This window comes from Setaria viridis, chromosome 2 (assembly GCF_005286985.2).
Source record: "Setaria viridis chromosome 2, Setaria_viridis_v4.0, whole genome shotgun sequence".
Lineage (NCBI taxonomy): Eukaryota > Viridiplantae > Streptophyta > Magnoliopsida > Poales > Poaceae > Setaria > Setaria viridis.
The window spans coordinates 25821618-25832673 of NC_048264.2; the positions used below are offsets into that span (position 1 = coordinate 25821618).

The following is an 11056-nucleotide window of genomic DNA, read 5'->3' on the forward strand; positions in this document are numbered from 1 at the left end:
AAAAAAATTGTTTGGAGCTCAAAGCTTGGAAGTTGCACTGTCTAGAGTTCATTGTCTAAACTGAATGGCAATGACCATTCCCACTCTGAAGACCGTACATTAAGACAACGAACATTGGATAATACTACCTGCATACTGTTGCATACTGAACTTGTACGTTCAAACTGCAACTACAACCTGATTCAGAGTTTGTACAAATATTCAATGACACAACAACCATCTGGAAAAAAAATTGTTTGGAGCTCAAAGCTTGGAAGTTGCACTGTCTAGAGTTCATTGTCTAAACTGAATGGCAATGACCATTCCCACTCTGAAGACCGTACATTAAGACAGTGAACATTGGATAATACTACCTGCATACTGTTGCATACTGAACTTGTACGTTCAAACTGCAACTACAACCTGATGCATGGGCTATCTCTTTCACTTTCAGTAGTCTGAACCCTGGAGTCCGACTCTCAAGACAGTGAACATTGGTCTGACATTGGCTCAATATTTTGAGTCCGACTCTCAAGACAGTGAACATTGGTCTGACGTTGGCTCAATATTTTGATGCACTCTATATGTAAATGATGGGCATCAACATGCAAAATGGGATCTATGATACATAGTCAACAATTGAAAGTAGCTCTTTGTCAAGACAAATTCGGTTTGAATATTTGAATTACATCTCAAAGTTAGGAAAGTGGCTGTATGAAAGTGGCTGTTTGACTGACCAAACTGAATGCACAGCAGCCCTTCGTTGACGAGGATGCCGTTCGCTGCCCACCTCCGAAATCTGCGGGAGCCCCTCTCCTCGTTGATGACGGCACAGGCAGCAGTCCTCGTGTTTATGACAGTAACAGCGGCGGCCGTCCCTGCTCGTCTGCGCGGAACCACCCCAGGGCATCAACGTCTTCTTCGTAGAACGCGAGGACAGCACGGCGTTTCACGTTGGCCGAGAAGACGCAGTAGACGTTAGCGCGGTCGCGGCGTCGCCGTCCTCTGGGCGTTGCTTCCGGCGGGATAGCGGCGTCGTCCTCCCCTGGGCGTCGCTGCGTCCGGCGAAGGGGCATACGGCGGCGGAATTGGAAACTGCGGTTCCAGATGCAAACGTGAAACGCACGGGAGAAAAAAAAAGAGATGCGGACGGAGGGTCAGTCGAGCGCGCGGGACGCGCGGGAGGCCGGTGCGTGGAGGGACTCAGGTACAGAATAGCTTATTCTGTACCCTGGGGACCGAATAGCGGAATATATATATAGAGAGAGAGGGGGTAAGATGCATACCAATAGTATTTCTTGCTTTTAACAACAACTTTATTTCCTCGTTTGGTTCCTGGGAGCAGTACTACTTGTGGGCTTGTGGCTGCTGCAGAGTGCAGAGCACAACGTATCCAAAGTCCAAACGCCATGGGCCGTTAGCCCATTATTGTGCTGGCCTGGTTGGTTGGGGGCTAAGTTCGTCCAACTCCAACGGATCAACAGGCAACAGCTCCTGCGCATTTCGTCGAACAGCTCATCGGCCAGGGGGGCTCCGTGGCGTGGATCGCCGCAAGGCCCCTGCTGCTGGTGCGCTAAGGTCAGTTTGCGCTCTCCTCCTCCATCCGGCTTTCCTTTTGCGCGCTAGTCCGGGGCGTGTCTTTTTGGTCTTCTCGATACCTATAGCTTGCTAGTTCCTCGGTGGTAACGACGGAGAAATGGTGGGCGCGATATGTTGCTGTTACGTTCTGACATCTACCCGTTGGCTGGTCAAGATGAGCTCGTAGCTTTGCTAAATTGGTGACTGGATTTCGGTTGCACCGATTATTTTCGAGCGATGGACATCTGGAAATCTAACTGTCCGTACTACCCTGTTTTAGTTCATCTTGAGCAAGACAGTCCAGATTCTTTTTCGCGGTGAGGAACGCATAGATGATATTGTAGTACACCACTATTTATAGCATCTTTGGAGTGTCTGGAACGACAACAGCCTACGCCGACAAACCCAATTGACACAAAACTTGCAAAATCTGAACTGGGTATAACATTGTAGGTGTTAGGCGTTGTTGATTGATTTAACACCAACAAGCACAATATTCTCTCTATCAGCTCTAGTGCTGTACAATGATTCTCGATCTCGAGTTCTGATTAATAATTATGCTATTTACACACTAACAATTACAAATCCCTGCTTTTGCAGTGTCTGTGCTATTTAATTTGGGCCTTGTGATAAATCAAGTTGTCTTCACTAGTTACCTCTTCTGGAAGTTGAATATCTTGAGCGAGAGCCCGAAAAGCAAGGCAAAGAGCACAGGAAATGCGACCACCACTACGGCGACTGCCCACAAGAAGTCGTGATGGTACCCAAAGTAGTCTTCGACAAAGTCAGATATACGCACCCCATTAGTAAATTCCATGGTTACATCTCCAAACTGTGAAGTGACTAGACCGTTGAGAGTCCATGCGATGGGGCAAATCCAGTAGAACCACCTCCACCATACTGGAATTCTCTGTAGGGGAAGTTGTCATTTAGCAGAGGTGGGTTAGTATATAATGAAAAGTAGGAGCGCAGTTTGGTTAGAAGTGAAAGTACTAGACCTCTGAAAGAGTCACTAATTCTTACCGTTCTTGGTATTAAAAATCCTGAGAAAAGGTTCCAAATGGCATAAAACGCCGTGGATGCAACGGAGGAGACGTTGTAGTTTGGAGTCAGGCCCACCATCATCATGCCATAAAATGTGTAGTACGCTAGAGTGAAGTACATGAAGAACAGGTACCAAAAGAACTTGGCAGCTGTCCATTCAAACCCAATCATAGCATACACTAGCACACCATATATTAAGGACTGAACAAAGATATATGGAAGTTCTATTGCAACCTGAAAATTGAGGTACAAGTTAGAAGGATTGGTTGTTCCTGTGTTTCTTTCTACTTAATTTTTACTTTGTAGGAATTTTACTGATTGTTATCGAAGAGCATCTGATTGTTATCTCTGCTTGACTCTTCATTTTTTTGGCATAGATTTTGAAGTGGTTGTTGGATGTAGTGAATTGCAATGAACTTTACCTGTCCCAAGGCATATGGCAAAGGTGAGTACATGTGAGCTGCCCTTTCCCTGTAAAAGACTGTCCGCTCAACTGATACAACTGGCTGAACTGAACCTGAATTCTGTACTCCCATGAAAATGACCGAGGCATACATGGAACCCATGGCATTGAACAAGTCCTGTTGATTATCCCTGCAAGAGTAGAATATCTCCAGTGAACTGCAAGTTTGTGATAAATGGGGACTAGAGGTAGCCTCTGTAAAACTAGAAAATTTGACATTCAAATATTTCTGCTTCCTTTTGGTTATTAGCATTACCTTTTTCTCCCTACACCCCAGAACATTGTTCCAAACAACAGGGCAATCACTGTTGTATAGAAGTACTTGACAGCAGTATATGGAGGATTTCTCCAATATGACATGCTTTGCTTCCACAGGCAAGCAAAACACTGTGTGATGAAGGTCTGCGAGTATTCTGTTGGAAAGGATAGATCACTTGAACCTTCAGGAGGTGTGCTTAGCTCCTTTATTAAAGTTTTGTTCCTCCTGAAATGCAACAAAATTACAATATCATTGCAGAACTGAAACATTGTTTGACAATGTATTATCCTTTTGTGGAATTGAAATTATCAATTACAAAAGATAGTGTTACAGATTAGTACTCTGAAGCTTTTGAAAGGGGATGTCTAGTTTTAGAATTATTTTTGCACATTCTGTTTCAAACTAGGGAAAACACAAATATTCAACAATAGGGAATGTGGACCCGGTACCCTAAAACCTTAGTGGTGTCAACATGGGGTGCATATGGCTCTAAGAAGTAAAATCCATACTCTTGAAAAAGGCCTTTTACATTGCAGTTTAAGGATCTGCACTCTTCTAACAATCTTTAAAAACAATGAAGAATCCATTTATAGTTTCTACCTTTTTTTCAAATTCGAGATTCAGAGTCTGAACAGATAGGTCTGTACTTCTATAGCCGTCAATAAGATATAAACTATGAACCATAACGCACATGCACATACCTATATAATTCTGAATTCTTGTACACATCACTGAAGTTGACACCAGTTATTTGTTCTTGCATTGTACTTGTCACTTCCAGCATCCATGTTGAAGGGTTGTAGCCATCTTTTATATTGCTGACACCTTCGATAGCCTTGGTATAATCAATGCAAACCAATTAGATAACATGTTGGTTTAGTGCAAAACCATAAATTGGTGGAAATATAAAATAGTTCATTTGCTCTTTGCTCACCTCAAAATACTTTATTAGCTCGCATGAATGCTGTCCTAATGGACCTACATAGATCTCTTCACCTCCACGTTTCATAAGGAAGAGCTGCAAAAGTGCACAGAGCCATTGCCCATTAGGTGTTAAAGGTATAGAATAAATGCAAACAGCCAGTGTGTTGTTTTACTCTTCTGCATTCTAGAAAAGGAAAATATGTTTAGTATAGTTTTCTTCACCTCATCAAAGGATTCAAAGATATCAATGCTTGGTTGGTGAATGGTACAAACGACCGTTCTTCCTGTGTCCACTGTATTCCTTATTGCCCTCATGACAATGGCTGCTGCTCGTGCATCAAGTCCAGATGTCGGTTCATCCATGAAAATGATAGAAGGGTTAGCAACTAGCTCGACTGCTATTGTTAGCCTCTTCCTTTGTTCTGTTGATAATCCGTTCACACCAGGCAATCCCACCAATGCATCTTTTAAGGGTAAAAGCTCCACAAGCTCCATAACCTCATCAATAAACATCTGCACAGAGCAAACCAGGTTCATGTGTCATAGTACATAGTGGGACTAGCAAGTATTACTTGATAAACTGTAAAAATGACATGCATGTTGCATCATATATCTAACTCAAACTTTTCTATGAACTCAAATTCTAGTATTGTCAAGATTCCATTTATATCACTACATAACATTTTAGACCAACCAGCAAAATTACTCTTCACATTCTAATCATGTTTCACATACTTTTTTTAATATGCATGTGTATTTTATATTATTGAAAAGAGGTGATGTCTTGGTTCTTTATCAAACCTTTCTTGTTGATGAATCAACATCAGCAGGTAATCTGAGCCATGCAGAGAATGCAAGGGACTCGTAGACGGTAACATTTGGTGAATGAATGTCATTCTGCTCACAATATCCTGATACACGAGCAAAAGTTTCTTGCTTCTTTGGGTAACCTGATATGGTAATATTTCCCTCAATGTATCCGCTGGTCTTCCTCCCGGCCAATACATCCATCAGTGTTGTCTTGCCAGCACCACTGACCCCCATCAGAGCAGTAAGCACACCTGGCCTAAATGAACCACTTATACCCTTCAATAGTTCCAACCGGGTCTCTGTGACACCTTGTGCTCTGATTTCCTACATATTTATTGGATAATTTAATTATTATAAATGAAGGTTTTGCTCTAGATGGTATGAGAATACAACGGAATCTGCAAGAATATTTTATTTCTATAATAATTTCCTTAAAAAGTAAATACCTCTGGCATGTCTACACTGTATCTTATATCTTCAAATGTGATGGAGAGAGGTACAAAAGGAAGGACCATTCCTTTGTTGACTGGACTAGAATTTACTGTTGCATGGTTGGAAGTTGCTTCATCGTTGTTCTCATCCACAGTACCTGATAAACATATCACATATGCATGGTTATCATAAAATTGCACAAAAATATATTCTATTGTCATGTTATTTGGTGAAGATGAAACTGTAAATACTTTGAGTTGTTACTGTATTGCTGGCAACCCTTCCTCTTGATGATGCTTCTAAAACTTCACCAGTTAGATTCGCTTGTTTTATCTTTAATGTCTCCTCAGAAATTGTTGGCTGATTGCTATCAAATGCTGCAGGGAACATAATTTGTAAGATTTGAATTTAAGCTTTGTTTGCCATACACAAATGCCCTTTTAAATGCAAGATAAATTTTTACTCACGCTTGAGGAATGTGAGGCAGACAGTATAGAGGGTATTGAATAGGAGCACATATCCAATCAAGGCGCCCACACCAATCCAGTACCATTTTGCCTCAGGAAAAAGTCCACGAGATTCCAGAACTAGTTTTCCAAGTGGTTCTGTGGAACCAGGGAGTATCTGTTACATAGAAGTATCAATAAGCTTTATCGATTAGCCAGACATGTGAAGGTTATACTTTTCTGAAAATATATTTTTACCTTATTCCAGCTGTCACCCAGGAATTCATTTACTGATATGGCATTTTGTGCATACATCAGGGGTGATATCCAGTATCCCCATATCCACCATTTCTTCACATTCTCTGTTAAATCAAAGGAATAGTTTAATTCGTGATTTCTTATATAAGTACCATTGCCACATCAGATGCAGAACTAACAACTGAAATTAGGCAATTTAAGCCAAATTTGTGTACATGTTAACACTATATTTTGAGTTAGCTACCTTTGCATACCTCTTGCCAGTAGGAATCCACCCAAGAGCATAAAAATCAGAATGCCAAATGAACCAAGGGTGCTTGCAACAACCTGATGCCTTGCCATCCCAGCAATGAAACGGAACAATCCAGATGATGCCTCATTCATTAGTAAGAGGAGCAGGAACTGTCTAAAAAGTCTGCAGCATCATGTTTTTTAAAATTTAGTTAGCTACTTAATACACACATAACATGCTGATCTAGTATAGAAATTTTGATTTCATTACCTTTCTACATTGGGATCGAATCCAATGACATAGTATGTTATGAAGACCCAAATTGTTACATTGAGCAAGGAGAGGGGGGTCTTAATGATCCATGACGGCAAAGAGTACGTCCATGCAGGATAGAAGAGAAGATCCCTTTGCTTGAAGAAAACTGGGAGCTTTGCAATAGTCAGGCCAACTTCTGCCAATCCATTGAACATGATCATCAGGATCCCAAAGAACAGAGCACCCATGTATATCCTTCCATCTGTTATTGAGTCACGATGCATATTGGTTCGGAGGAAGACGGTCATTGCAATGATCGCCATGAGTGTTAACTGAAGAATAGGTAAAGCAACAAAAAAGAGCCATTATTTGGTTAATGTTTTACTGAGTAAAAACAAGGTTATTGTTCAACTTGTTTTGAAGATTGTTTAAGGTGCGGCTGATATAATTTGAATTGAAAAGTGTCAGTGTTTCAGAATCACCTGAACTGCCTTGAATATGTACACAAAGGAGTTTCTTTTCATTAACAATATCTCTCTGTCGATATTTGCTTTAAGTAGTTCTTTCATGCTGGCACCATATTTTGATGTTTTCAGTGCAGCAGGATGGCTCGTGCTCTTGTCAAATGGGACTGCCAACTCATTTCGTATAGCCTCACCAATGTGGAAAGATTGAAATGCTTCTGCAAACTCCTTCACAGGAACATATCGGTAGGTCTCATCATCATGTTTCCAGTATTGTCTCTGATCTTTCCTTGATGTAACCTACCACATTTCAATTGTTGCTCATCAAATTTGTGCATTACAGTCCCCAAAAAAAGTTCAGTATTACAGAAAATATGATCCTAGGTTACATATACAGAAATATATACTTCTTAAGGTACTTGAAGATCGTTTTTATATAAAATTCCCTGGTAGAAAATGCTTGATACAGAACTGTAATGAAAGTACAAAACTTACTTCTTGCAAGAAGTCAGCTACACCTTTCCGCTGCGGGCATTTGAAGCCAACCGATTCAAAGAACTCGAGCACATGTTCACGAGGGCCATTGTAGACAACCTGACCATCTGAGAGGAGAATTATATCATCAAACAGTTCATATGTCTCCGGTGCAGGTTGTAGCAAAGCAATAACTGCTGTTCCGCCAACAATATGAATGGTTTGCCGGATAGAGTTCACAATCTGAAAGGTTGTTGAGCTGTCGAGCCCCGTTGATATCTCATCCATGAAAAGGGCTCGTCCTGGAGTGACAAGCATCTCAGCTGCAGGACCAATTTCAGTTGTAGATGAGTTATATCATAGAGGAGTAATATGTAAGCGTCCCATACTTATTCCCAAGGTACATTACCTGTAGTTACCCGCTTTTTTTGGCCTCCGGATATGCCTCTAAGCATATTGTTTCCAACGATCGTGTCAGCACAGATATCCAATCCCAAGACCTATAAATTGTTGAAATGTAAAACAAATATTAGTAATGCATTGCTTTTGAATATTCTGAAATCTTTGAGAACTTGTGAGATAAATTTGTCGGCACTCTAGTTGGTTGCACCTTCAGTATGTGATTGGTGACCACGTCAGCCTTTTGCTCTCCTGTGGCAGCAGCCTACATAAGTAAAATGATGATGCCTCAAACTTGTGATTTTAATGTTCGCAGGTGATAAAGAACAGCCAGAGCCAGCTAAAAGCTGATATAAGATTTGCATCAAACCTTCATGTAGATATCCGTTTCTGGATCTGGGACGATACTTGCTTCCTTTTCTCTCCTTGACAATTCCACTAGCAAATCTGAACATTTTTGTAATCTAATGTTAGTAATTCAATATGATATGCTGCGGAGAGGAGTTTTGTATTGTCCGTCTGTTTTGAGATGTTAAGTCTTACCATAGCGATGACCAATTCCTTGGCATTTTGCAGAGAAATTGACTGTCTCACGGACCGTCAATTCCCCCATGTGCAGATCATGTTGGCTGACATATGCAGCTGATCTCCGGGCCTCAAACTCGTCCATTGTATGCCCATTGTAAGTTATATTCCCTGTTACCTTTTGTGATTGCAGTGTATCATTATATCAGTACTCCCAAGGTATATTCATGATGTACAGAGTACAATGCAAACTCGAAGCAAGTACCTTAAGACTTGAAGGAAGTGTTCCAGCCAAGGCTAAAAGCAGCGATGTTTTCCCCGCACCAGGAGGACCCAATAGCAAGGTCATTCTGAAATTAGCAGGGATAAGACAAAAATTTCCATGCAGATGATTTGGCGATCGTTAATATGACGGAAGTTACCTGTGTGGCTTGATGATGCCACTGACATTGTGAAGAATGGATATTTTCTGCTTCCTACTTGGTGTTAAGTGAAGAGCATTGGCGATGCCCTGTTTGGCGATGGTTACCAACATGTCAGGCCACATAAAAGAGGGTAGCACAAGGGCATATCATGTCATCACAATGGCGTAAATGAGATGCAATGGAACCAGGTCGAATTTCGTTATGTTAAATCTGCTCTGACTAAACAGTATGTTCCGTGTTTCAAACTACATGCTATGATTTCAGCACATTGTTTCACGGATATTCCTTGAGTAAAAGAAAAAAAAAAAGGAAAATTTGACAAGCCAAATTGGTATGTTGACCTGAAACCGGTCAGCCTACATTCAGTTTTGTGGTTGCTTGGCCAAATTCTTCAGTATTGTGATTACTCGCAAAGATTGACACTGACTGGATATAGCGCGTGCAGTAGGACAGCATGTGGTAGGACTCGCTCCAATGAGGTTCCTCTGTTTGATGTGACATGCTTCCTACCATCTATCTTCTAAGCGCATATATAGATGTGCCCAAATACACAAACATGGTGTATTATAAATGTTGCTTTGCCTGTTCACAATGATCGGTTTGTCTGAATTATACTACTTCATTATCTGAATCCAATTGACAAATTTGACTAGTATTTTGGCGCATAAGCTATATTCTCTCTTTTTTTCCTGCAAAATTTTACTCAAGTTCAAAGAGGTAGAGGAGGCAAATTAGTCCTCGAAGTGGAACATACCTCGAGCACATTGGCATAGGTGTTGAAGATGGTGGGCAGGCCCCTGCTGCCGACATACGCATCTGCCTCAACGTTCAGGTTCCGGTAGCGCACTTCGATCTTGGGCAGTTCAATCCCAACTCTGCAGCACAGAGCAAAAAAAAACAGAGAGTTCAAAGATTCGAAGAAGGAAAGAATTTATCTACACTATCTGGCCCTATTTTAATTTGACTAATCGATCAGATTCCATGGCGGCGCATGGCTGGCACTGTGGGAGACGAAGAAGATGGCGGCGGCAAGGCAATGGTTGGCGTCTCACCGGTCGACGCGGTCCTTGAACTTGGAGAGGAAGCGCTGGTGGTCGTCGCCGACCCAGGCGAGCCGCTGCAGCAGGGCGTGGCGCTCCTGCGGGCCCAGCTTCTGCACGTTCACCTCCCGGAGCTCGCCCTCGGGCATGGCGAGCACGGCCGTCCGGGCCCGGTCGTAGGTGGGCAGCTTCTCCAGCGCCGCCCACCGGAGCGCCTCCTCGTCGTCCGCCGCGCCGCCATCCCCGCGCGACGACAGCGAGAACACGTTGTCGCTCGCCGCCGACCACACCGACCCCTCCTGCCGCAGGCTTCCCAGCGCGTGTATCTCCCCGGCGTCGTCCATGGCGCCGCCGCCGCCGCCGCCGACAACGCCGGCGGCAAGAACTACAATTCACTGGATTCCTCTTGCGGTCTAGCTTGCCTCCTCCCACTACAAAGCTGGCAGGAGGAGGATCGGTGGCAGGTCGTTATGCCTCGTCGTGGACTGGTGCGCTCGTGTCGCGTCGGATTGGGGCCGGGGGAGGAAGGAAAGAGACGGCCACGTTATATAGAGGTGGGAGGAAGGGGATGATGACGTAGAGCCTGACGACGGCGCGTTGCCCCCTCCTCCGTTCGCGGAAGAAACTTTTGCGGGCTACGAACTCGTGGACAACTTTTGCATGGGGTTTGTTTGTAATAATATTAATTGCGTCGCGGAGATAACGCTCGTGCTGATATGTACTACCAGCACAGCTGCACGAGGCCTTCTAGAAACACAAGTCAAACTAGATCAATTTGATTTGAGGATACAGGGGTACGATCGAGTATACGACTCCACGTACAGGAGGAGTTGTTCAAATAAACTATGACTAACGTGACGAGAATTCAAATATAAAATGACTAACATGGCCAACCATATATTGTATAGTGTGATTAGTAATTTTATAAGGATTATTCCGGTATGGAATTTGAATTTCGCCTGGCGAAGTACCTACAGAATTGGTAGTTGAGAACTATATATAAGAAGGTACCCCTGGACCTTCTACTGTGGCTTGATCGTAAACGTGGA

General features: G+C 42.8%; 1 protein-coding gene and 1 long non-coding RNA gene across 7 annotated transcripts; one reads left to right on the plus strand and one right to left on the minus strand.

Annotated features, from left to right (window-relative positions):
* The first annotated feature begins 1140 nt into the window (after nt 1-1140).
* Nucleotides 1141-9598, plus strand: LOC117843771 (uncharacterized). 6 transcript variants are annotated; one of them, XR_011897638.1, is made up of 10 exons: nt 1141-1557; nt 2158-2847; nt 2979-3252; nt 3440-3513; nt 5078-6164; nt 6814-7023; nt 7277-7390; nt 7795-8018; nt 8594-8699; nt 8781-9598. It is a non-coding gene; the product is annotated as an uncharacterized lncRNA (long non-coding RNA). The 6 variants fall into 6 exon arrangements; XR_011897639.1 differs by having other exon boundaries at nt 7795-7992; XR_004637823.2 differs by lacking the exon at nt 7795-8018 and having other exon boundaries at nt 1147-1557.
* On the minus strand, nt 1979-10530 carry LOC117843770 (ABC transporter G family member 53). Its single transcript, XM_034724473.2, has 24 exons — nt 10020-10530; nt 9722-9842; nt 8965-9053; nt 8808-8892; nt 8561-8720; nt 8388-8464; nt 8229-8282; nt 8028-8118; nt 7640-7941; nt 7163-7444; nt 6696-7012; nt 6448-6608; nt 6194-6297; nt 5957-6113; nt 5741-5866; nt 5504-5646; nt 5049-5381; nt 4470-4760; nt 4258-4341; nt 4025-4158; nt 3321-3548; nt 3024-3195; nt 2581-2835; nt 1979-2467 (listed from the first exon to the last, which is right to left on the minus strand). The coding sequence occupies exons 1-24, from the start codon at nt 10349-10351 to the stop codon at nt 2210-2212; spliced, it is 4356 nt and encodes a 1451-aa protein (XP_034580364.1). The 5' UTR covers nt 10352-10530; the 3' UTR covers nt 1979-2209.
* Nucleotides 10531-11056: the final 526 nt, after the last annotated feature.